Consider the following 26,294-nt stretch of genomic DNA (forward strand, 5'->3'; position numbering starts at 1 on the left):
CACCCAAGAATTCCAAGACAGGAGACAAAGCTGTTCTGTCAGGCCTCCTGGCTGCCAGCATGGGGAAGGAGGAGCCGGGGGCTGGGGAGCAATTCCGAAAACCACCCTGAAGCAGATTCCAAAGGCCGGGCCCACCCCAGGGATGACCCTCACAGCAGTTGGGACACTTTCAGTGATTCTCCTGTGAGTGTCCAAAGCACGCCTGATTCACAGACACTGCTGGGGCTTGTCTTTATGCAACAAACTTTTCAGAACACCCCGCAGAGCTCTGTGCTAAGCCAAGAGCTTTGAGGGCTGGAGGTGAAACCAGTGGGAGGGACAGATTCTCAGGGCCTCCTCTGAGCTCACTGCCAAAGGAAAGGGTTCCATCCTCTGCTGAGAAGTCACCCAGCCCGATGGAGCAGCCTCTCCTGTTCCTTCCCTTTTATCTGTAAACATCTGCACAAGGAACCCACTGGACCAGCCTGCCTCAGTTTGATCCTGTTATTAGCTGTGTGACCTTGAGCAACTTACTCAAGCTCTCTGGGCTTCAGTTTCTTCATGGGAAAATGAAGATGATCATATAGGTTGTGAGCTATAAAGAGTTGTTACAAGGATTGAATGAATTAAAATGTGTAAAGTACTTATAATCTAGCCCAGCCCACACTAAGTACCAGAGACGTGTCTGTTATGGGTGATGGTGTCACTGCTGTTATTTGGCCCCGGACACAGGTACCTTGAGCCAGTTTGCCAGTTTGCCCAGCCTCGGTTCTGTGCTTCTTGACTCACTCAGATGGCAGAGTCCCTGGGCATCCTGTAGTTCTTTACTGTAAACCCCCACCCCAGATGCTGAGCTGTTTTGCTCCAGGGTGTAGACGAAGAACACATTTGTAATAGGAAAATGCGCTTCTGGGAGCTCTTGGCCTCCACAAACACATACTTCAGAGTCACAAGCAGTTAGCTCTTTCTTAGTCTTGCTTTTATAGTCGTAAAAATTAAAAAACTGAGAAAATGATGTCCATTAGCTTCCTTCTTACATATTGGAGGAGAAGGCTCTATTGAGGCCACTTTGATTTTTATCCTTAGGTGAACCCCCGGACCTGGCCCAGCACACCTAGTTAATCAAAGCAGTGAGCAGCAGTTGCTGTGGGCTTGCACTGTGCTGGCGAGCTTTACCACGGCTGTTTCACAAAGAACACTAAGGTCCACAGGGAGGAGGTAATCCTTGCCCACAGCCTCCTGGTGAGTGCTGAGGCCAGACTCTAAGCCCATCTTTTCTCCCCACCGTGATCTTGTGGGGAATCATCCATCCCAGAGAGGAACTCCATCTGCCTTTATGCTCCATAACCTCTCTCTGGCTGCAGTCCCCTAATACCCTGGTCAGGGCTGAATTTGGGGACCTGCCTTCATGTCCACAACCAGTGTTGCTCAGACTCCTCCTCATACTCAGAAATCCATCTTGGGTCACCCTACTTGGCCAGGGACTCCCTAAGGCCAAACCCCTCTCAGTGTCCAGGAATCCACTGGACTTCAGCCCAGGTTACTAGCTATAGGCATTGCACAGTCCCATCCCGACCAGTCCCTGTCAGACTCCCCTCAGCCTGTCCTTTGGTGGTCCACCCTATAGTTAGGTCTTGTCCCACTGACCATGGGTCTTTCAAAGCCCAGAAAAGCTGAGCTCTCCCTTTTGGCAATCACACCCTGCCCAAGATAGAGAACATCATTCCTATCTGAGAAGAGGCCAGCATCACAGTACTCAAGTCAGTCCTGTTACCCAATGGGAAATGCCCAAGGCTCACATGACATGACATCCCAGCCTCCCCTTGCCTCCTGGATGGGCATTCTAGCCTCTGCCAACAGGAAAAAAATCACTGCCAAAGGGGAGGATGGAACATTCCAAGTTTCAGTCTCACCAAGCGTCTCCAGCCACATGAAGGATCCAAAAGCCCCAAATGCTCGGAACACAACTGTCCTTTCCCATCCAAACTCTGCCCTCAGCAGAACATCAAGGCCTGACTGCTCTTGATCCTATCCTGCATGGGGGAGCCACTAGCTGCAACCCTGTTAGCACCTTAGCTTGTAGCTAAAAATCAAGCAGCAGGTAATATCCAAGTGAATCAATACCCAAGGGAAAGCCCACCTTGGGGGCCCAATTGTTGGCTCAGGTAGTTCTGCTGGGTATCAATGCCAGCTATTATATTATTGGTGCCACTGCATGAGATTTCACAGCAGCTATGCAAGGGACCTGATACTGTTCCCTTTTACAGATGAGTAAAATGAGCCCCAAGGCATTAGAGCGGCTCACCAAAGACACAAAACCTCTGAGCGTTGAGGATGCAGCGGGAAACGAGGCAGGTCAGAACTCAGAGCCTTGGTACCTCAAGGCCATCCTTCTAGTCCGGTGAGCAATTCTGGCAAGTAGATTTCCCAGCTGCATTTTAAAAGAGTATTTATTAACAAAAATAAAATTTGCTGTTGCTGTTGGTTTTCTCAGCACTGGGGTTTGCCTGGTTACCACGTCACCCAGCATTCTCCACTAGGCACTGTGGTGACTAAGCTAGCCCATCTCAGGACAAATAGTCATCCTTTCTTTATTTAACCAGTCAATCAGAGAAAAAACAGAACAACACTTCACCATTCAATGTCAATCTTAGTCCAACAACCACGGAAACAAAATGTGAGCAAAAGTGTTGCCAATTAAACCACAGAGTAGAGCACACCAGCCGCTTCCTGGTGGCCTGTCACCCTTGAAAATGGTCAACCCACCCTAGCTCGAGTCAATGTCAATTTGACTTGAGTGTAATCTTGTCCTCGACCTCTTTTCTGCGGTGTTACTCTCAGTCCCTCAGCTAAAGTGAGGAGCACAGGATAAGAGTGGGCCTCAGAGCTGAGAGAACTGGGTGGGCCCGGGTTCTTGTTCTTGGTAAGCTCTGCTCTTCAGTTTCCTCTTCTCTGAAAGGGGGCAGTTATCTCTCTGGTTTAAAGCTGATAAGCTGGAATTCTGGCTTTAAATGCCCACCTCAGGAGCTTCATCAGGGGTTTGGCTTCATAAGTCAAGTGGACAAGGTATGTACAAGCCCACAAGTGCCCAACTCCAGGCTCCACTCAGCCGGGATTCAACGGGGGGCAGACAGTCATGTGCCCCTCTGTCCAGGGGCCACCCTGGCTCCCTGAGAGACTCCCTCCTAAAAGCAACTACCGTTTTTGTTACCAGGGTTTTAAGCTAGCTTCACAGGATGACTGTGTATATTAAATGAGAGAAGGACTTAGAGGTGTCAGGAGTCAAACCCAACAGCCTGTGGGCTTATCTGCAACCTGCAAGGGAGTTCTGTTTGTCCACATGGTGTCTTTAGCAGCTGCCAACTTGAAAAATGGGAATAGTTCGCATAAAATCTAGATTGCTGGGTCCTCTGGAAAGAAGTCAGAAGATTCCACAACTTTTGGCTCTCATTCCCATGAGGCAATAATCAGTGAGATGCTCCCTTTAAGAGATAGTTCAGTAGGAAGACCTAGATTTGAGTGTTCAGCCCCTATATACAGCAGGTATTCCATAAATGATAGTTACTATCATTGCTGCTACTGCTGCTAAGTCGCTTCAGTCGTGTTTGACTCTGTGCGACCCCATAGACGGCAGCCCACCAAGCTCTGCTGTCCCTGGGATTCTCCAGGCAAGAACACTGGAGTGGGTTGCCATTTCCTTCTCCAAATTACTATCATTACTTATTATTTATCAGTAACTTGAGTGCAAGAGATTCAAGTGCAGAGACTCTGTCCTCTACTTGTCTCTCTTCTCCTGCTGTGAACTTGAAGCCAGGTACACAGGAGACATCATTTGGCACAATCATTATAGAGACTGGCTTCTCTGGTGGCTCAGACAGTAAAGTGTCTGTCTGCAATACGGGAGACCCGGGTTCAATCCCTGGGTTGGAAAGATCCCCTGGAGAAGGAAGTGGCAACCCACTCCAGTACTCTTGCCTGGAAAATCCCATGGACAGAGGACCCTGGTCCTCTGTCAGTCCATGGGGTCGCAAAGAGTAGGACACGACTGAGCAACTTCACTTTCACTTTACAGAGATTGAAAGGTTTGTGACTAGCACTGACAGTTCTAAGCACTGTCTTAAGCACTTCATGTTTGTTGTTGTTGTTCAGCTGCTCAGTCATGTCCGACTCTTTGAGACCCCATGGGCTGCAGTGTGCTAGGATTCCCCGTCCTTCATCCTCTCAGGGAGCTTGCTCAAAATCATGTTCACTGATGTCATTGGTGATGCCATCCAACCATCTCATGCTCTGTTGCCCCCTTCTCCTGTCTTCAATCTTTCCCAGCATTAGGGTCACTTCACATTATTATTATCTTATTTGATTTCTCATAACAACCCAGAGCTAGATTACTATCATTGAGTCACTTCTGCAGAGATGGAAACTGAGGCACGGCCCAAGATCACCAAGTAGGCAGAAAAAAGTCAAGATCCAAACCCAGGAGCCTAGCCTCAGGGTGCACATCCTTAACACCAGTCCACGCATCAGGATGATCCCAAGTGCTGACGGCGGATGGGGCCTCACCTGCTTCCCCTACCGCCACCTCCCCTCGCTCTCCAGCTCCACTAGGGACAGGCAGCCTCTGGACGCGTCCCTGCCCGCCCGCCACTTCCACAATCCCCCACAGCAGGCTGCACTTACGGTCAAGGCCATTGATGTAGCGCATGGTGACTTCGCAGTGGCCCCACACGGCACTCACCACCGGGTAGAGCTTCTTGCCCTTGAGGCCACGGAAGGCCACGCCCAGGTACTGGCCGTCCACGACGAAGCTGAGTGTGCCCTCGTCCATGTCCAGCACCACAAGCAGTGAGTCGGGCAGCGCAAAGGCCTCCTCAGGCCCCAGGAACGCGGGGTAGGCCACGCCGGGCCGGTTCTTGCCGTCGTGGTAAAGGCGGCTGCGGCCCAGGTCCCAGCCCCAGGACTCGGCGTCGCTGCCCACCAGCGCGGTGTAGCCCACTGAGTGCAGGGGGGCCCGCGCCGTGGCCACGCCCACCACCGCGTGCGTGCCCCGCTGCCGCGCAGGCCAGTGGATCTGCCAGGCGTGCAGGCCCCGCGCGTGGCCCACCTTGCCGCGGATGCCATCTGTGCTCTGTGCCACCGGGTGCCGGTGGAAGGTGAGTCGGTCGTCGTCCTTGACGAAGACGTTGAGCGAGCGGTCCTCCGGGTTCCACGCGTGCCGCAGCTGCACCGCCAGCCCCGCCGCCGGCATGTCCAGCAGCTGGTCCAGCCGTGCCGGCCGCCCCGGCTCCTCTCCCCGCAGCTCGCGCTTGGCCGGCCGCAGCGCCGGCTCCCGCACCTCCACCGACTTGAGGCTCCCCGAGAGCTTCTGGCCCATGGCTCGCTGCCGGGACGGGGCCACTGCAGGCCACCGCTACCTCCTGGGAGCTTCCACTCCCCGCAGCCAGGGATGGGCCACGGGGCTGGAAACCAGACGTCTGGACTGGACACGCCCACAGCCTCCACGGGGCTGGGGCAGGGAACCAAGCTCCTGGAAGGAAGCAAAAGACACGGGTTTATAACAGCAGCCCCGACAGCTATCTATGCCCATGCCTTGGCTGGGCCCTGGGCATGCATTCATAATAACAACTAATGAATAGAATGATATATGGCACTTATCTAGAACTCACCATTTGCCAGACACTGCTCTAAATGATTCACATTTATTAGTTCATTTAATCCTTAAGCCCTCCCAATAAGACATTCATTATTATTCCCATTTTATAAATGAGAAACACATAGGTCAGAGAGGAGATAAGTAATTAACAAACGTCCCACAGTTAAGAAGGGGCTGAGCCAAGGTCCACACTGAGGCCATCTGGCTTCAGAGTTCGTGTTCTGCTCTTGGAGAAATCACAGGCTATTTTATTTTAGAAATAAGGACTGAGCCCAGAGAAGTTGTGATTTGCTCAAGATCATAGAGAACCCCAGTGCACTTGGTCCCAAGAAACAAGCCCTGTGTCCTAGGTAGGGGGAACAGGGTGCTCAAGACAGGGGCGTTGGAGATGTTTAGGGTGTGGTCCATTGGTTCCTATCCTTGGCTGCCCTGGGGAGCTTAAATAGCATTTAAAGTGCAATTAGGCTTGAGAAGCTAGACACTGAGCAAAGATCCACCAAGGTCACCCCGGGACATGGATAAGGACATAAGGCAAGCATCTGAGGATAGGGAGAGGTCTCCATGGTAAGGTGAATTGGAAGCAGGGTGATGAGAGAGTTGGTGTTCAGGCTCTGGAGCCAGAGAGAACTATATGCAAATCCCTCTCTCCATCTCTTAGCTGTGTGTCCACACGAAGGTTCTCTTAGGCTCTCTAAGACTCCAGTCTATAAAATGGGGATAAAATATTCCCTCCAAGTAGTATGGTAAGCTAAGAGACAACATCGGAAGCCAAACCTGAGACTCTGCCGGCAGATTTTCCTTTCTGGCTGTCTTCTGGACATCTTGCATGTACCCCTTCCCTTTGGATGGGCAAGCTCTGTCTTTGGGCGTATAAACCCCATTAACAGCATTGACCCTGGACAGCCTCCTTTGAGGCAAGACCCTGGTTTTCAGGGAGGAGAACTTGGCCACCATCACTAAGAGACCAGCCAGAGTCCAGGGTTCTTGGCGTGTTTGGATGGACCCTGGGTGTGGGGAGAGATGGAGAGCTGAGCCCTGCAGCCCGTCTAGAGCAAAGGCATGTGTCTTCCCCTCCCTGGTCTGAGAGTTGCTAGGTTCAGAACACTTTCCCCTGAGACAGACCAGGAGGCAGACATTTTCCATGCCTTGCTCTGCCTGGCCACAACCTCGCACCCAAAGAGTGGTACAATCCCAGCCAAAGCGCCGTACAGCACTGGCTACAATAGTGTGCATTGCTTTTTTGAACCTTTCAATTTTATTCTCAACTCCTATTTTCTTTCCTTTCTATTGTCAGACCCCAGCTTCAGCTCATGCCAACCTTATCCAGAAAGTTCTGGCTAATGTTTAATCTAAGGGGATACCAGCATACGTAAAAATATGCAACACTAGACATTTCTAAGATAGCAAAATAGTTACTCCTCTTCATATCCAAAATCACCCAAAATAAAGGAGAAAGAGAAACAGGAATGCAGATTGTATCTTCAGCAAAACTAGAACACATTTGTAATCCAAACCACAACTTATAAGGAAAGGCTGCCAAAAAAACCGGTCAGGGGCTGCCAAAAGCAGTGAAGATCAAACGAGGTGTGAGAAAACACCTACGGAAGACACCTGTGGCTGCAGATCACTGATGACGATGGCAGAGTCAGCTGTCACTCCCTGAAGAAGAAAAACGGAGATTCCTAATCAAGACCAATGGGTACAGGGTGTGTGGTCCAGTGATGGGCTCTGCCTCTGACACTACAGGGAGAGAGGAGGATGGTACTAACAGAGAAAGCTACCGTCCGCCATCTTCACAGGAAGCAGTGTGCTGGTGAGGCGCGGAGGCCCTAGTTGAAGGGCCTGAACTGTGGGAAGCCCATGGCTCTAGATCCCTGCTGACTGGATAGAAGCTAGAACAAATTGTTGCCACAGGCCTGTGAACAAAGTTACCATGAACCAGGAAGCAATCCTGCTCTCCTAGAATACCCTCATGGCACCTCCTCTACACACACCGCCTGCAAAATGCTGATCAGGAAGGTTCACCTCTTCCAAAGAGAAGCAGCACACGACATAGTCAAAGATACTGGAAAAGAAAGAAATGAGGAAAAGAACAGGAAAAAAGATGGCAAACCAAGAAAACTCACCAGAAAAAAGCTGTCACAAAACAGATAAAAACTGTGACCAAATTTGTAAACTAATTTTGTGATCACTTATTTCATAAAGGAGGCAACTAGTACAGCCTTCAAAAAAAAAAAAAGATTAAATACATTTTACACAGTTCAAAGGCAACCTCCAGAAGAACTCAAAATAAAACACAAACCTTCCAAACTGTCATAAAAAACACACCACAAAATAAAACAGACCATACACCGAAAGATGTTGCTTTAAAAAGCAATAGAAGCAAAAACATAATGACATAAAACTAAGACCAAAGTCCTATATATATCTCAATGAATGGCCATAGGAAACTCCTAAAAAGAAAAGATTTTAAGGATGGAGAACAAGACAAAACCCTCAATCATATGCCTCATTTAAGAGACACTCCCAAAGCAAAGTAATTCAACAATGTTGAAAATAATAAGAAAAGCAAATATATACCAAATAAGTGCAACCTCAAACTATGCAGGTACTGTAACCTTAATATTAGGCTGCTGGTGCTGCTACTAAGTCGCTTCAGTCGTGTCCGACTCTGTGCGACCCCATAGACAGCAGCCCACCAGGCTCCTCTGTCCCTGGGATTCTCCAGGCAAGAATACTGGAGTGGGTTGCCATTTCCTTCTCCAACTAAAGTTAATTAAGGGCAGATGATTTTAAATGAGACAAAGAACACTTTATAACAATAAAGAATATAATCCACAATTGAAGACTGACCACATTAAATAATAACAACACCAAAATTCAAAGCAAAAGCTACAGAAAATACAAGGAAGATCAGATATCCAGTAGAGGCAGATGATTTTAACTCACCTCTTTTAGCCCATGACAGATCAACGGACCAAATTAAGTAAAAACGTAGAAAAAACAAAATTGCATACTTAATAAGACAGATTTAATTATGTATAGTAGTAGTTAGTGGAAGAAGTTTAGTTGTTAAGTCGTGTGCCACCGTTGTGACCCCATGGACTGTAGCCCACCAGGCTCCTCTGTTCATGGGATTCTCCAGGCAAGAATATTGGAGTGGGTTGCCATGCCCGCCTCCAGGGGATCTTGCCAACCCATGAACTGATCCTGTGTTTCCTTCATTGCAGGCAGTCTCTTGCATTGCAGGTGGATTCTTTACCTCTGAGCCACCAGGGAAGCCAATTAATGTATATATATTTCTAAAAGAGTTTCCATATATTAGGCCACAAATAAAACCTCACCCCAAAAGCAGAAATAATATACAATCTGATAATACAGAAGAAAAGCTAGAAATTAATCACAAAATTATGGATGACAAAACTCTATCTTTGGACATTTTTAAAAACTCTATTTTAAACGACTTGGATCAAAAAGAGACCTATATAGAAATTGAAGAGTATCTAGAAAATAAAATATAGAAAACATTCCATATATTAGAATCTGAGGGATCCTATTAAAGTAGAGCTCAGAGGAAATCATGGCTGGTGTACTCCTACTAGTGTATGAAGAAGATTGAAAATGTATAAATTAAGCATGATAAAATAGAAAAAGAAAAAGATCTAATAAAAAACCAGGGTTTCCCTGGTGGCTCAGTGTTAAAGAATCTGCTGGCCAATGCAGGAGATGTGGGTTCAATCCCTGGGTTGGAAAGATCCCTTGCAGAAGGAAATGGCAGCCTGCTTCAGTCTTCTTGCCTGGGAAATCCCATGGGCGAAGTCCCTGGTGGGCTACTGTCCACAGGGTTGCAGAGTTGGACATAATTTAGCAACTAAAACACAAGAAATTGAAAGAACAGAGCCTCTGGTGGTGCAGGACTATAAGTAGCTCTATGGCTCACACAGGACATTTCTAAGGAAAATGGCTTTATCCTTACACACACTATGCCAACTTTGGAACAGCTGAAGAGACACCTTTACTGGGTTTGAAAGCAGCCACTTTCAGGTCGTGGAGGTCTGGCTGCTTTCCTTTCTGGCCTTGAAGCCTCTGCCCCATTAGTGGCAGGTAGGGACCTCAAAAGTTGCTCCCACTGGCAATAGTGAGGTGGACACACAGCAACCCCTTTGCTGCTCCCCACAAGACAGGATCAAAGCAGAGTGCTCATGTCCACTAGTGGTCATTCACTAAGGAAAGCTAGTGACAGCACCATATAACAAAGGGCAGGGTTTCAATCCCTTCCTGTCCACTGGGTCTGAGTAGGGTTTAACCTCTCTGAGACGCATCTGAAAAGCACTCTATGTGCCAACCTTGCCTGTCTTTGCAAGGGATCAGGGGAGACATCTGTCTGGAATGGCACAGGCACCTGGGAGGAACCTGGTAAACGTTACATGCTCCTTTAAATTGTGCATGTCCTCTGCCCTAGCCATTTAACCACCTGAATGCATCCCAAGGGCTTCCCTGGTGGCTCAGCGGTAAAGAATCCACCTGCAATGCAGGAGATGTGGGTTTGATCCCTGGGTCGGGAAGAACCCCTGGAGAAGGAAATAATGATCCACACCAGTATTCTTGCCTAGAGAGTCACATGGACAGGGGAGCCTGGTGGCCTACAGTCCATGAGGTCCCAAAAGAGTTGGACACGACTAAATTTGAGCGCCGCGAGTTGAAAAAGCTGGTGTTCCCCCTTGAAGACCCTGCACAGTCAAAAATAAAAACCAAAAAAAAAAAGGAAAAAGGGCATGCGTTAGGATTTAGCTACAGAAGCAAAGAGCAGAGTGGTTTATAGCAACAAAGGACAGAGATCAGTATAAATGCTCACAATAGGAGGTTTCAACTTTTTCTTGGGTGCCCAGCTCCCAGCCAGATCCACTCTGCCCATACCTGTCCAGCACCCAACTAGGACATTGCCTCTGCAGTCCCCGCCCCAGAGAAGTTCCAGCTCCTGCAGTCTCCTACAACTGTGACCAAACTAACAAATGAATAAAAGAGGGGCTGTTACTTGGGCTTATTCCCATGGAAGCTGTCAGAGACAGAGGTCAGGATCAGCAATGACCAGCTAAAGACAGGGTCAAGGCCAGAGCTGAGAGACCGAAAGTTACTAATGCAAAGTCCCAACCTCTAAACCAGAGTGACACATCAATCTTCATGTCTTTGTCCATGCACAGTTGGGGCCCCAGACCTTCCTTCCTCACCTCCCCAATCCTGCCTGAGAGCCCCACCTCCTCCAGGAAGCCTGCCCTGATCCTCCAGGCCTCTAGGTGCCTGTCCCACCTCTCTGTCCCTCCTAAGTCAGCCAGGACTTTCTGGCCCACTATCCTGTTTTCTTTTTCTACCTCGAGGGACATTGCTCTGGGGACAGGAAGCTTCCCTTGGGCTTCTTCACAACCCTCCCCGCCCTCCTCCCCAAGCACATATACAAGCATGGTGCTTTGAAGACAGGGCAGAGTACATGTATGGTGTGAAGGGGAGATTCTGGCCTTCAGCAAGGTCTTGCTTTCTGTTTTCTCTAGAGGATTTGGCAGGAAAAGGTCCAGGGCTGGAGTCAGGCGATGGGAACACGGGGCCTCGTTCCCCACTAACACAGTCACCATCTCTGAGTCTCTGACCCTGGGTCATATCCAGTCTGTCCCTTGTTAGATACCGCTGCGCTCCCTTCCTGTTTCCTGCCCTCATCTATTCATTCGACAAAGACTTGGTGGATGGCTGCCATGTGCCAGGTTCTTTACTGCTGAGAGCTAGGGGCACACAGTAGTGGCCAAGTCAGGCTCAGCCCCTGCCCCCTCTCTCTAGCCAGAGGGAGTGAGGGCTTGTCACATTTCTCCTCTCATCTCCACCACAGCACGTGGCACCGGACTAGGCATAGACAAAATGCAACAGGGTCTAACTTCCTGGTAGGAGTAACATCATCTCTCAGCCCAGCAAGCAGAGGGCATACTGAACAGCGCCTCCATCACATTTCCTCAAACCAAACTTAATTTCTTAGGCCATGCTTGAATGAGGATGCTTAATGACATTATCCGGAAGGATCCACCCCAGGGCTTCAGTGATGGCTGAGCAAGAAAATAAAAACTCAAATTGTCAGTTGCCCTGCCCAGGACCCTGGCGGGTGTTGCAGCCCGAGAGGGAAATGAGGAGACACAAGGTGTGGATGTCGCACTTTATAAGGAACTTCGGCTGTTTGCAAAATGTGATAACTCGAGTCTTTAGAGGCCCAGGACCCAAAATCCCATTCTTGGAGTCTTGTCTGCTGGACTTAGTCAGGCATGGGGTCTGCCAGGAGACAGGACTGCTACAGGATTGATGATGACTGGGTGAAACGCCCTCCCCTCAATGCGGCCTCTAGCTTTGGACTTGCTAGGGAAGGGGTTGGGGGTGGATTTCATTCCTTCATTTAACCAGCAGTAACCATGCCTCCCTGGAGATCTGAGGCTTCAGGAAAGTGTAAGACCCGATCACTTCCTGTCCAGGAGAGCTCAGAGGGGTCAGACTCAGTGACAAGTCTGAATAATGACAAAGACTGTAAAAAGCAGTGCAGTTCGATACCACTTGAATCCCTATAGTAGACTGACTATTGCTTTCAAACATATATGACAGCCCTTGTGAAATGCAAAGCTGATCTAATCATATTCCCTGCTTAAAACCCCCCACAGGCTCTCCAGGGCTTTTAGGAGAAAGTACAAACTCCTAACCCTTGTTATTGTTGTTATCTAGTCGCTAAGTCGTGTCCGACTCTTTCATAGACTGTAGCCCGCCAGGCTCCTCTGTCCATGGGGTTTCCCAGGCAAGAATATTGGAGTGGGTTGCAGTTTCCTTCTCAAGGGGATCCCCCTGATCCAGGGATCAAACTTGCTCTCTCCTGCATTGACAGGCAGATTCTTTATCACTGAGCCACCAAGGGAGCCCCTCCTAACCCTTCCCCCCACAAAAGCTCCACAATGCTTTCTTGGCCCATCTCCCTCTATGAAGCCCCTCACAGCATCCCCACTAAGCTGTGTGAATTTCCCCAGAGGCACCACAGGGGCCCACACACTCGTGTCCTGAACCTCTGCTGCCTTCACCCGTTCACTCTCCCTTGCACACCCCTCCCACATATACTCACCTGGGTAATTCATTCAACTTGGGTATCAGTGCCTCTGGGGAGCTCGTCATCCTGTGCCCTGAGAGCCCCTGCACCTGTCTCCATCACAGACTTATCACTACTGTCTCCCCAGCCGCCTCCCTCCCTCTGAGAGGGGGGACAACTCAAGAGCAGGGGCTGGGTCCCCCACCAGAGTCCTCAGGACTCTGCAGGGCTCTGGCTCAGAGGGAAAGTGGTGGGCGCGAAAGCATGAGCAAAGAAATAAAAGCAACTTGCTGCCTCGGAAAGAGTCTCCACTGAGGCATGACTGAGAGAGCAGAGCACCGTGGGCTTGGGTGAGTCAATTACTTTCATCTTCAGCCCTCAGTTTTCACCTCTGCCTAATGGCGCCAATGGTAGCTACTTGGACCTGGTTCGACGGGGATGTTCCTAAGATTTTCTTGGTATAAACATTAAGCAAAGAGGCTATTCTATTAAAAGATGCTCATTGAGAGTGAACCTGCCAATAGTGAATGAGCCAAAGAGCTCCCAAGCTTTTATTTACTGGTGTCCATTAGCTTTTCTCTCTGTAGACATGCATGGAGCTCGTGTGACACTCGGCTGGGGCAGGCCCTTTCTTACCAGGGGCTCACAAAGAGAGCCATCTGTCCAGCTCCAGGGGGAACCGTCTCATGCCCGTCCTCCGGGAGCATGAATCAATGAGGCTTCCCTGTGCCTCTCCTTCTTGTGGGGTTTCCATGGGAATCCTCCCACGCGTGACAGAGCCAGGAGCCCCCAAGGCAGAAGCTCAGGCTGTCAGTCAGCAAGGAGCACAGGGGATGGGATGAAGAAGGTTTGCTAGGCAGTGACCAAGCCAGCTTGCTCTGCAAGGTCATTTGAAAGAGACACACCTCTAAGGCAGCGAGGCCAGAGGCCCTACATCCAGGTGCATTCCTGGCAGGGTCTGATTCCTTCTCCAGCTGCCCCTGTGCCCCAAGCAGGTGTGGGTGGCTCTGGGGGAGAGCTGGCCTCTGTGAAGCTGCAGCAGACCTATGTAGGAGAAAGAGGCTGGGGGCGGGTGAGGCATAACAGGACCCTCAAGGAAAAACTTCAAGGAAGAAAACACAGTGACCTTCATGTCTAGCCTGTCATTTATCTCCCTAACCCAACTTTGCTTGCTTGGTATAACTGAAATCTCAATGTCTGAATGAAAATGGAAACTGTGCATGCCTCAGGCTTGGTCTAGGAGGTCATAATAGGAACCTGCTGGAATTTCTGAAGGTCCTTCTGTTAAGCTTCAGGTGTCTCTGGGAGCATTTTTGAGATACTGAGTGGGGTGGGGCACGACTAGAGAGGAAGAGGAGATGAAAGGAAGTGGGGAGACAGGGAGACCCAGAGAGAGAGAGGAGAGACAGGGAGCAGGGAGCCACTATGGCCCCAGGAAGCCATATGACGTGGCATCTCACAGAATGTGGCTGACGGGAGAGACATTTCTGTGGACAAAGCCACAGACTGGTTTCTGGAGAAGGCAGAGCTCCAGGCTCACCCATCAGTGACTTTTCACATCCCTGAAAGCCGGGTGGAGGACTTAGCAGCTGCTCTGGGCCCCTCCTTCTGCGCACACCAGCACACAGAGGTGCAGCGCTCCAGGCAGTTTCCTGCAGCCTTTCTGCTCCAGGGTGCACCTGGCCTGCCTCATAAATGGGGCTCCCCCACTGCTGCCTCTTCAGTTCTGCTGCTCCCTCTCTGCGTGCCTCTTCTCTCGTGATTGGCATTCCCAGCCCTCTGCGGATTCTCTCAAACTGGGTCTCCAGCCCTGCTCTCTCTCCTCAGCACCAGACCCACCTACTCGGAAGCCTCTGGCCACCCCAGATCACCCCAGCCTAGCTGCTCCTTCAAACGACCCTGTAAAGCCAGGTGGTCTCTTTCCCCGTGGACACGCCCACCCATTCTAGATAGCAGACATGGTGGCTTTAGGGGCCGCAGGCACCTCAGAATCTACACACCCAGGGCTGAAAGCAGCCTCTTCCTTCTCTCGCAAACCAGGTTCCTCTCTGCACGTCCTCTTTTCTGCCGTGGATCTCCCTGTCTCTCAGTCTCCCTCAGTGCCTTCGGCTCTCCCTTAGTTCAGATCTTGCTTGGATTGCTACAAGGGTCTCCCGGTGGTCCCCCAAGCCACTATCCATGCTGCCACAGGGTAAATCTGACCGAGGCACCCACTCACCTTTTGTTCAGCTCTCCAGGTGGCTTCACCAGGGAAAAGCTGTACCCCTTTCCTTGGTACATAAGAATCCCCAAGACCTGTCCTTGCTTATTTCTCCCATACCAGTCTCCCAGCACGGCCCCCATCAGAGCAGTCACAGTTTCACCTGGGAGCCTTCTCACCTTCCCTGGCCTGACTGATATTCATTTTCCTCGTACTTCCAAGTGGGGCTGGGCACACTCTGTGGTATTCCTCCATTGCCCTGTGGCCTCATCCTGCATCCCCAGCTGTCTTCTGTACCATGGGCTCTGTTTCTTGCTCGTGAGGTCAGCGCCCGCCCACCCAGCCTCTACCTCGTACCAGCACCTGCTACCTCTGGCTGCATCGGACTGAAAAAGAAACTTTCACTCCACACCTCTTGTACAGTTTACCTTTTTAACAACAAACATTGTTCTCTCATGATTAAAGTACACATTTTAAATGGGGATTAACTCAATATGTATAGCAAAAAAATCACACACAGTCCACACCACCCAGGAAAGTTCTTCTGAGGAAGGTTCACGACACCTGATTTGGGTCTTCGATCCTCTTTCCCAAAGGACTCAACAGAGATGACTTTTTCCCACAGCTTCAGAACAGATACCCCCTGTGAGCCTTATTTACGGACCATATTTTATTCAAAATATTTTATTTAAAATGTGTTGCTGGGGACTTCCCTGGTGGTCTGGTGGTTAAGATTTTGAGCTCTTAACGCAGGGTATCGGGGTTCAGTCCCTGGTCAGGGAACTAAGATTCCACATGCTGCAACTAAGACCTGGTGTCAAATAAATAAATAAATATTTAAAAAATAAAGGACTTCCCTGGTGGTGCAGTTGATAGGAATCCGCCTGCCAATGCAGAGGATACAGGTTCGATCTCTGGTTGGGGAAGATTCCACATGCCAGGGAGCAACTAACTACTGAAGCCGGCGCGTCTAGAATCTATGCTTTGCAACAAGAGAAGCCACTGCAATGAGAAGCCCATGTACCATACCAAGAGTGGCCCCCACTCACTGCAACTAGAGAAAGCCCAACGCAAAGCAACAAAGACCCAGGGCAGCCAAAAATAAATAATAAGCAATTTAAAAAATAAATCAAATGTGTTGCTATTTATTTTTTATTGTTGATCTTTCTTGCCAAGTGTGTATGGTTATGTTCACATAAGTTGTGTGTATGCACTCATGTACTTAGTTTTTAAAATGACTCTGAGGCAGAGACATCTGGTAACTTTGCTTCAGGTACCTCCACATCCCCTGATTTTCTGCACCCAGTGGCCTGTTCTAGCTGTGAGGTTGCCTGAGACCCTTCTTTCCTGTACCAACAAAGAAGGGGCCCTTGAAGAACCTGGCTATGTAGCCACGTCATGCATCATTCTCTCGGGGAGAATCAAGTAGCCGCTGTAGGGTGAATGGAACTAGGTCTTTTCCCAAAGAGGAGGGGAACTCAGCACTGACCCAGGTCTTGGCGACTTTCTGGAGTAGAAGTGAAGCTCCCCAAGGACAGGTCTGTCTAAGTTAGGAGGAGCCAGGTTTGATAAAAGCCAAGGAAAAAGTCTTTGAAGTGTTGGAGCAAAGCCAAAAAGGTCAGGGGGTGGAGGTTAATAAGAGAGGAATATAGTGAGAAAGGGGTGAAAGGGGCAGGAACCAGACCTGTAGGTCTTTGGAGGCACTCACTCCTGGGCAGTCTCAAGGAGATTCTAAGACTAGGAGGGGTTTGATCTATCTTATATTTTTAAAAGATGTTTCTGATAAATGATTATTATTTGCTAATGTGATATGTGAAAATTGTCTTGTAGTTTGAACTTGCATTTTTTCTTACTGAGTGAGGTAGAGCAACTTGTCATATGCTTGTTATTTCAGTTTTACTTTGTGCATGTGAACCATGAATGGTCTTTTTCTTGTTGACTTGAGGACGTTTTTACACATTAAAGAGATGAGCCCTTTGTGACAGGAGTGACATATGTCTTTTCACTGTTTCTGGTGGTGTCCCTGTAGATTTTCTTTTCATATAACTGAGTTTACCAGTCTTTTAAGCAAAATAGAAATGCAGACTGGGGAGATATTTGAGTAGAATGGTCAGCAAGCAGAATTTTGTTTGTTGTTTGCCCAAGGTGGCTTAAATTTCTCTTATTGGTACTTTTAAAGGAAGTTTGTAAAATGGAATCTATCAGAGGGTTATGTATCTCAGAAGGATGGTGTCTTGTGTCAAACATCTTATCAAGCTACCAACACCGTGTCTTTCTACAAACTCCATTCATCAGCAGCACTTTTTGAAAAATGGAGTTGTGGAGGATGAAGAGGGATCCCCCATCAGTCTCAGTGACAGAGACTGCAGAACTGGGTTGGAGGAGAGGGGCATCAAGGGGGAGAGGGAGAGGCAGGAGAGACGCACAGGCGCTTCTTCCTTAGGTGCAATGACCGCCTGGAGGGGGGAGGGGCGGGCAGCTCCCGTATTCTCCTTTTAATAGCGTTTCCCCCAAGCTCAGGCACGTCTTCCTGATTTATGCTCATCGATTGCAGGGGGACGGAATGTGGATGGAGGCTCTGATTCCTAGGAGGAGAGAACTCCTACCTTCAACCCATAAACTCCCCCAGGAGGAGGCTGGGGCAGACTAGTAACTGAGCTGGGAAAGATTAGAGTACTTGTCCAAGGTCACACTGCGGGCTGATGGTGGAGGTGGAATTCGAACTCAAGCCTTACTCCAGAGCCGAGAGCTCTCCATCTCCTAGCGCTAGTGGCCCAGAAGTGCCCTCCTCTCTCTGCCAGTCCGCAACAGCCCATGCTCCTCCATCCCGGAGGCGGGAGCGGCCACTCCCCCACTTCCCCCCCAACCCCTCTTCTCCCTCCAGGGAGAGGTCCTGGGCTCGGCGACCCCTCCTGGCTCCGAGCCCGTGGCACGTCTTGAGCTACCAGGGCGGATACATTTGCGGCGCTCCAGGCTCTGGCCTCCTCCCTTCTTCCCAGACCCCACCCCCCTCCCCTGCCCGTGACTCACACTCCACGCGACCCCCTCCCTTCCAAAGCATCGCCAAGTTTGTCTCCAAGCATAGCCAGGAGCTGGCCCCAAGCAGCGCTCGGACCAGGCGACCAGCCTCACTATCCAGCATCAAGAGTAATCAGTAACAACAGCCCCCCTTTCACCAGTGCCCATTGCGTGCCAGGCGCTTGACTTCCATCGCTCCGAACTCCCCCCGACCCCCAGTCCGGACGAACAGACTCCTGGAAATTACTGTCCCCAATACATCGACGAAAGAACTGCTGCAGCTCCGGAAAGTTGGATGACACGCTTGGGCTCACACAGCTAATAATAATGCTGGCTAACGTTTGATCGAGTGGTTCTTACGTGTCAGGAACAAGTCTACGTACATTACGAGGATCACTCCATAGATGCTACCAAGAGCCCTATGGAAAGGGTACCATTATCATCCCCATCCTACGGATGAGGAAATTGAGGTTTGGCGCCTTGCCCAAGGTCACTCATTCAGTGAATGACAAATCATGGACCTAAACCCAGGCAGGGTGACTCGGGCGGGGGCGGGGGGGTTAGTTTTTTGTGCTGTTTCCATTACGCAGAAAAGCAGAGGGCTTCGAACTTAAGACAACAGGGGCCGGCCCCAAACGCCCAAAGGCAAACCAACCAGCTCGGATTGCCACAGCGCGCAGAGAGGAATTCCAGGGGATCTGGACCGGACCCACGCCAGGAGCGCGGACTGTGGCCAGTGCCGGCCCGCACGAGGTCCGCGCGGCCAGACCTCGGCTCCCGCGCGCCCCTCACCAGAAGATGGAGAATACTCACCATAAAAGAGAGGGCAAGCGCCTGCCCTGGAGGAATCGCCAGAGCTGGAAGGTCCTGGACTCCGAGGAGAGACGTCTGCGGCCGCTGCCACCCGCTCAGGGGCGCCCGAGCGACCCCGAAGATGCCGGCTTGTTCCCCGGGGCAAGGGGCGCGTCCTCACGGCTCGAGCCCAGCAGCAGCGCCCCCTCTGCCAGGCAGGGTGGCCCGGAGTTGGAGCGTTCTTGGGGAAGTTGGCGCTCCAGCGCAGCGGGAGGGCGCAGGAGGTCGGGTGGGAGTGGGGAAGCGTCTTTTTGCGCGGATCCCGGGGTCGCGCCAAGGCCCGCGCTCCAGCGGTTCCTAAGCTCCGCGCTGGACCGGGAGGACGGCGAGTCCCGAGCTCAGGGCGCACGGGCCGCGCCTCTGCCGCCCGCCCCTGTCGCGCCCGGCGTCTTCCCCCTCCCCCTGGGCGCACGCATTGGTGTTCGAAGCTGGGGCCCGGGTCCGGGCTACGGTGCGCTCATCGCCCTGCCCAAAGGGCTGGGCGTCTTTGTGCGCCGGGCTCGCCGGCCGCCGCGGCCAGCTCTGGATGCTGCAGCCGCCGCCGCCTCCCCCTCCTCCGCCGCCGCCCGCTCCCCGCCTTCCCGGCCGGCCCAGAGGCTGCAGCTGAAAGCCGATCCGGCTGAGCTCATCCCTGAAGGCCACTAATCCAATAGCCGCGGAAGGCGCGGCCGCCGGGAACGCCCCTTCCCCCACCATCCCGCGCCCCGGCCCGTCCCAGCTCGGGCCGCTGCCGGCGCCGCCACCTTTCCGAGGCCACCAGCTGGCGGGAGAGGGAAGTGGAGCCCGCGCCCGCGTGCCGAGTCGGCGCGGTCGCCATTCACCCGCCCGCTAGCCCGAGCACTCCCTCACTCACGCACTCATTCATGCGCGCCCCCTCCACCCCCATTCATTCAAGCGCGCCGAGAGCTCCAGGGTGGGTGCCCCTGAGCCGGAGGAGACACACACCGTCATTCGGCAGCTTTGCTGTCTTTACCCAACTCGTGTGGGAAATAGCAGCCGGGGAAAGAGCATGGTTTAATGACCTCTTCCTCAAGAGCGTGTCTACACTTTATTTTTTTAAGATCAGATTCCAGCTCATCTTCTAAAGTCCAATTTCATATCGCTCCTGCTTCTCGGAGCCTTCCCCCGACCACTCGAGGCGCAAAGAGGTGTTTCTACTCTGACTGCTGCCGGGACTGAAGGTGGGCCGCCCCACTGCCCGCCTGGAGCGGAGGAAGAGGGCGTGGCCAGAGCGGAGGCCAAGAGGTTGCTTGTAGCATCAGTGCTCTCTCTGGAAAATTGACAGTTACTGGTCTGGGTGCCTTTTGTGCTCCCAGAGGTGAGCTTAGTTCATTCCACAATCATCTGGTCTGACCTCAGCCCTCTCTATGCCAGATACCAAACGGCCTAGGGGCAGAGCGCCGGTTCATCTGGGACAGAGACAAGTCAAAGGTAACTCAACCTAGGGAAACAGATGGCAGCTCTGGGGCTCCTTTATCAGCCTGGGAAGGGCAATCTGGAAATGCTTCCTAGTAGAGGTGGCTACATGAATTAGCCCTGGAGACAGAGGGACAGGGTGGTCATCTGTCTAGGTACCTATCACAGCATGGAGCCTATGGTAGGTATGGAAGTGTAAAGATAAGGTAAGATGTGGCTGAAGGGATGGACAGTGGCTAGGGTCTTGGAAGTCAACTAGAGTTTGATCTTTCCTCAAGATTAGTTGAGGCCTTTAATCAAAGTAATGCTTTATCAGATTTACATTCTCCAAAGATCTCTCAGTGGAGTGAATGGATGGAGGAAAGCAAGCTTGGAACTCCTGATACAGTCCAAGCAGAAGATGATGCTTCACAACCAGGTTAGCCATTGGTGGGACAGCCAAAGGGGGTCTTGACCAAGTATTTATTGCACTTATCCTACTGTTCTGTCATTGCCTGTTTGTACTTGTCTCCCTCCTAAAGCTGTGAACCCCTTCAAAGGGCAAGAATGCTTTTTATATGTGTCTGAATTCTCTATACCCAGCCCAGAACAGATGTTGAATAAATGTACTTTGAATTGACCTGAGTGGCATTCTGACCTGGACTTGCATTTACTGTATTTGGGGGCTCTCCACAGCAGTCCTTTCTATCCCCCATCAGGAAACTCGTGGAGCACCTACTCTGCAAGCTACTGAGGGGGCTATGGACACAGATGAGGGACAAGAAAAGAAAATTTTGGGGAAAAGATACAGAAGACAAAGGGAATTGAAAGATTTTCAGTGGTTTCTCCACCTGAACGTAGTCTGGCTGACAGGGTGGGGGAGGGAGGGATATGCCCATCACTTGCCCTCTTTGCTGGGAAATATCACAACAGCTTCAAGGACAAGATAGGGATTGAATAGTTTGAGAAACTAATTTTTCCCTGGGGGCTCCAGATAGCTTCAACCTGCTGACCTCTTCAGATGTGCCTTAGGCCCAAAGATGTAGACACAACACCATCCCAAGTGTCCCTAAAATACTCCAGCCCCTGGATACCAAGCAAAATGACTTGTCATTTCGGGAGAAGTCAGAATAGCCTGGCTATTTTTTAATAAAACTCTTCACATTGAGGTAAGCAGCCTCTAAGATGTCTCCAGCAATCTCTGCCCCTTGCTTTCACACTCTTGTATAACCACTCCGTTTAGGTGTGGCCGGCCTCACGGACTTGCTTCTCACTCAGAGAATAATGTGGGAGTAGTGGATGGCCCAGCCAAGATTAGGTTATAAAAGATGGTGGCTTCGGCTTTGAGCATGCATGCTCTGTCTCTTGCATGTTCGCTCTCTCTCTCTTTTTTTGAATTAGCTCTCTGGAAGAAGTCACCTGCTATGTGCTGAAGCAGCCTTGTGGAGAGGCCCATGTGGTAGGGACAGAGGCTGCCAACAACAGCCTCTGTTGAGTGAACTTAGAAGCTGATCCCACCCTCCAGTCCTAGCTGGGCCTTCATATGAGAAGGCAGCCCTGTCTGACACCTTGATTGCAATTTCATGGGAGACTTTGAATCAGAGAAACTCAACTACACTGTGCCCAGATTCCTGACCACAGAAACTGTAAAAGAATAAATGTTCATTGTATTAAGCTGTTCATTTTCGGGGGTAATCTGTTGTGCACCAATAGATAACTCATGCAAGATGTTCTTAACTACCCAAGGGCGATTCAAAAAACAAACCCTTGAAGAACTAGCCAGTCTCACTCCAAAGAAAACACATATTTCACGGGTATGGCCAGGGAGCCTTTGGGTTTAATTTCAATTCAGGCTCTTTGAGTCTTAGCTTTTTCACTATAAAATGGGGACAGAAGGATTTCCTAAGTATGGTTATGTGTTGTAGCATTTACATACAGAGTAGGTACTCAATAACTCTTTTTCTTCTACCTCTCCGCAGCAGACAAAGATCTGCAGCATTCTTGGAATTCTTGGGCTAAGGCAAACTTAAGCCTGGAGCAGAAGGTCCATGGAGGGGCTGCTACTGTCAGGGGTCCAGAATCGCTGTTTATAATGCAAAGCTGTGGACTTCTGTGGTGGGCCAATACTTAAGAATCCACTTGCCAATGCAGGGAATACAGGTTCGATCCCTGTTCTGGGAAGATCCCGCATGCCGCAGAGCAGCTATGCCTGTGGGCCACAACTGCTGAAGCCCATGCACCTGGAGCCCAAGCTCTGCAACTAGAGAAGCCACCTCAATAAGCAGCCTGTGCACCACAATGAAGAGTAGCCCCCACTTGCTGCAACTAGAGAAAGCGCTCGTGCAGCAACCAAGAGCCAGAGCAACCAAAAAGGAACTAATTAATTAAATACATTTGATACAAAGCTGTGACCCCCACCATTTGCCTGCCTCTTTCTCCCAGGTGACTTGGAATCGATTTACTAGGTTTCAGCAAACATGGTCTCCTTCTCAGTATCAACTGTAGTTTAATAGAAGTTGAGGAAAAACTCTCAGTCCTGAGAAATTCTGGCAAGTGAGGCTTGCTCCGAGGAGGTGTATGGCAGGGAGGAGGACTATGTGCTGTGCAGGTGGCATGTCTTCTGCCCTCCCTCAGAGGAAACCTCATTTGAGCCTAGTCCATGGCGTGGGACGGTCTGTCTGAGATTGGTCCCCTCTAGTGCTTATGCTTGCATGTGTGTTAAGTCACTTCAGTATTGTCTGACTCTTTGCGACCCCACGGACTACAACCCGTCAGGCTCCTCTGTCCATGGGATTCTCCAGACAAGAGTACTGGAGTGGGTTGCCATGCTCTCCTTCAGGGGATCTTCCCAACCCAGGGATCGAACCCGGGTCTCTTAAGTCTCCTGCGTTGGCAGGCAGGTTCTTTACCACTAGCACCACCTGGGAAGCCCCTCTGCAGCTTATGCACCACTGTCTCCTTCCCTAACGGCTCTGCTTCCTCGCTTCCACTTTGTAGCCAAAGCTGTCTTCTCAAAGTCACCCCTGCCACCCCCTTCAGAGAATGGCCCACAGGATGGTTTTCCCACTTCTTAGCTGAATCTGGTGCTAGCCTCAATTTCCTGCACCTTTGCTCTGGGCCAAGCCACCCTAAGACCCCCTGAGCTACTCCAGGAAGCCATGCGCCCTCCCTGACACCAGCCTTCGAACACGCTGACCTTGCTCCCTGGCACAGATTTTGCCTAGGTAACTCCGATTCTCTGCCTGTCTGCATGCCCTTTGCTCCAGGAAGCCTTCCCAACACCCTGGGCTCAGGGTCCGCTGTCCTGTGTGTGCCCTCCCACCTGTTCCCCCCACCTCGGGGCTCCATTCCACTGTTGCTGCTGTCTCTTTTCTTGCCATCCTCTCCTCCCCCAAGATGTGAACACTTCCAGGGCAGAGCTGTCTTTTTCTTTTCTGTAGCTTTTGCACCCCCACCTCCCATCTCCATTTCCATCTCACTAATTTCTCTAAGCAACACGCTCCTCCCCAGTACTCCTCCCCCTGTGGGTTAGGGCCCCTTTCTTGGAGCCCCACAGCAGCTTGTTGTCTTCTCTCTGCCACTGCACTTTGCAAACCCTTTGGGAAATGTCAGACTCCCGCAGCAGACAGTGGCTCTGCTAAGGGCACAACAGTGTCTGTTTCACCTCAGTGCTCCTGGCACCCAGCCTAGTGCCAGGTATGCAGCAGACAGCCAAGAGATGTTCATGGAAGAAATGACTGAAGGCAGGGCAGAAAGAAGGAAAGACAGAGGCTGGGAGGAAGAAAACTTGTCTCCATTACCCCCGTCCTTCCTTCCTCTCTCTCCCTCCCTCTCTCTCTTTCTTTCTGAGATCAGAGTTGAGAGTTGGATTAATCATAGTCCTTGGTTCATGACACACTTTCATCATTAACCCATGCATGGCCCTTATATATTTACATATGTATTCATAATATTAAATATGTATGCACTTGGTATCCAACCCAAGGCACCTGCATCTCCCACGTGCTGCTATCCTAGCCCATCTTTCTGCCTCCTTGTCACATAAAACTACTCTTCCAATTGTTAAGACTTATCATTTCCTTAGATTATTTTTTTCAAATATCTATACAGTTAACCCTTGAAGAAATCCAGGGGTTAGGGGTGCCAATCTCCTCACAGTTTAAAATCCTTACGTAACTTCAGCGTTGGCCCTCTGTGTCTGAGGTTCTACATTCAGGGGTTCAACCAACCACAGATCTCGTAGAACATATTTATTGAAAACTGTTCACACATAAGTGGACTTGTATGGGGCAAACCCAGGGGTCAACTGTGTGTGTGTGTGTGTGTGTGTGTGTGTGTGTGTATGTGAGTGAGTGTTCAGTTGCTCAGTTGTGCTTGACTCTTTGCGACTGCATGGACTATAGCCTGCCAGACTCCTCTGTCTGTGGAATTTTCCAGGCAAGAATACTGGAGCAGCTTGCCATTTCCTACTCCAGGAGGTCTTCCCGACCCAGGGACGGAAAGTGAGTCTCTAGCATCTCCTGAACTGGCAAGTGGATTCTTTACCAATGTGCCACCTGGAAAGCCCACTTTGTGTATATACATATATATGTATGGTAGTGGTGGTGGTTCAGTCAGTAAGTTGTGTCTGACTCTTGTGACCCATGGACTGTAGCCACTCCTCTGTCCATAGAATTTTCCAGGCAAGAATACTGGAGTCGGTTGCCACTTCCTTCTCCATGGGATCTTTCTGACCCAGGAATTGAACCCGAGTTTCCTGCATTGCAGGCAGATTCTTTACTGACTGAGCAACAAGGGAAGCCCTTGCTTAAACATTATTTAGTTTTATTTGTTTTTTGACTGTTATTAAAAGATGCTATACTGTATGTAGTTTTCTAGGACTTGCTTTTTGAATGCAACAAGATTCATCCATAATGATGCATGCAACTGTACTCATTCATTTTCTTGGCTATGATAGCTTATTGTATGAATAAACATAATGTTAAAAAATTATTCATGACACCTGTTGAAGATGGTAAGGCAGACTCTTTGGTGAGGGCTGGGTGGGGGGGTGGGCAGGCGGTGATGTGTGGACTACAATGGGGTTTCATAGCCAGGGAGGGACATCAGGCTCAACTTGAGTACAACAAGGACAAGTAGGGATTTATAGCCAAGGAGCAAGGTGGAGGGTGGGTTCAGTGGATGGAAAATTGCTGGAAGCAAACACAAAAGTAAGATGGATTCATGCTAGACTGACTCAACAGGGTCCTTGTTGAAGGCAGACCAGCCTGAGGGATGAAGCATTTGATCAGATACTGAGGGTGATCAGATACAAAAGTGTGGGAGGGTTTTGCTAAACTAATTTACCAAGATTCTTACTCAAACTCTACAAGGACGAAGAGGCAAGCCAAAGATCAGGCCTGGATGAGCAGAGGAAACACTCAAGTTTGGTCAAAAGAAAGCATCTTTGCCAGCAATTTATTTTTTCATGGTCCTTTCAAGGGGTGTCAAGATTGATTCTAGTTTGGGGGCTATTAGGAACAGTGCTGCTATGAACATTCCCAAACAGTTTCCCTCCCACATCCATGCTAATGTTTTCTTGGGCCCATTTGTAGGAGTGGATTTGTTGATGCACTGTCTAGCATGGGCCAGCCCATCCAAAGATGTTCTAAAAACTGTTTCAATCCTCCACATCCAATGTCATCAGGGAGATGCAAATCAAAGCAATGAGGTGCCACTATACTTCTATTAAAATGGGCAATACCCAGAACACTGATGGCACCAGTATAGTCAGGATATGGAGCAACAGGCACTCTCACACACTGCTGGGAGGAACGCAAAATGGTAGGGCCACACTGGAAGATACTTTGGTTCTTTCTTATAAAACGAAAGCACTCTTACTATCATTCATTCATTCATTTCAGTTGCTCAGTTGTGTCTGACTCTGCGACCCCATGGACTGCAGCATGCCAGGCCTCCCTATCCATCACCAACTCCCAAGGTTTACTCAAACTCATGTCCATTGAGTCGGTGATGCCATCCAATCATCTCATACTCTGTCATCCCCTTCTCCTCCTGTCTTCAATCTTTCCCAGCATCATGTCTTTTCATGAGTCAGCTCT

General features: G+C 50.2%; 1 protein-coding gene across 5 annotated transcripts in view; it reads right to left on the reverse strand.

Moving 5' to 3' along the window:
* Positions 1-26,294, reverse strand: part of SPSB4 (splA/ryanodine receptor domain and SOCS box containing 4) — a 122,629-nt gene that overhangs the window by 67,211 nt on the left and 29,124 nt on the right. For 4 of the 5 annotated variants that reach the window (XM_081573993.1, XM_081573992.1, XM_081573991.1 and 1 more), the window contains one exon: positions 4,657-5,503. In XM_081573993.1, the coding sequence (XP_081430119.1) occupies positions 4,657-5,350 (694 nt within the window). In that variant the 5' untranslated portion in view covers positions 5,351-5,503. Of the gene's footprint in view, positions 1-4,656; positions 5,504-18,759; positions 19,618-26,294 lie in introns of those variants that run through there. The other variant, XM_081573990.1, reaches the window with a different exon arrangement.

This window comes from Giraffa tippelskirchi, chromosome 2, assembly GCF_054371585.1.
Source record: "Giraffa tippelskirchi isolate mGirTip1 chromosome 2, T2T-mGirTip1v1.2.pri, whole genome shotgun sequence".
In the NCBI taxonomy this organism is placed as follows: Eukaryota; Metazoa; Chordata; class Mammalia; order Artiodactyla; family Giraffidae; genus Giraffa; species Giraffa tippelskirchi.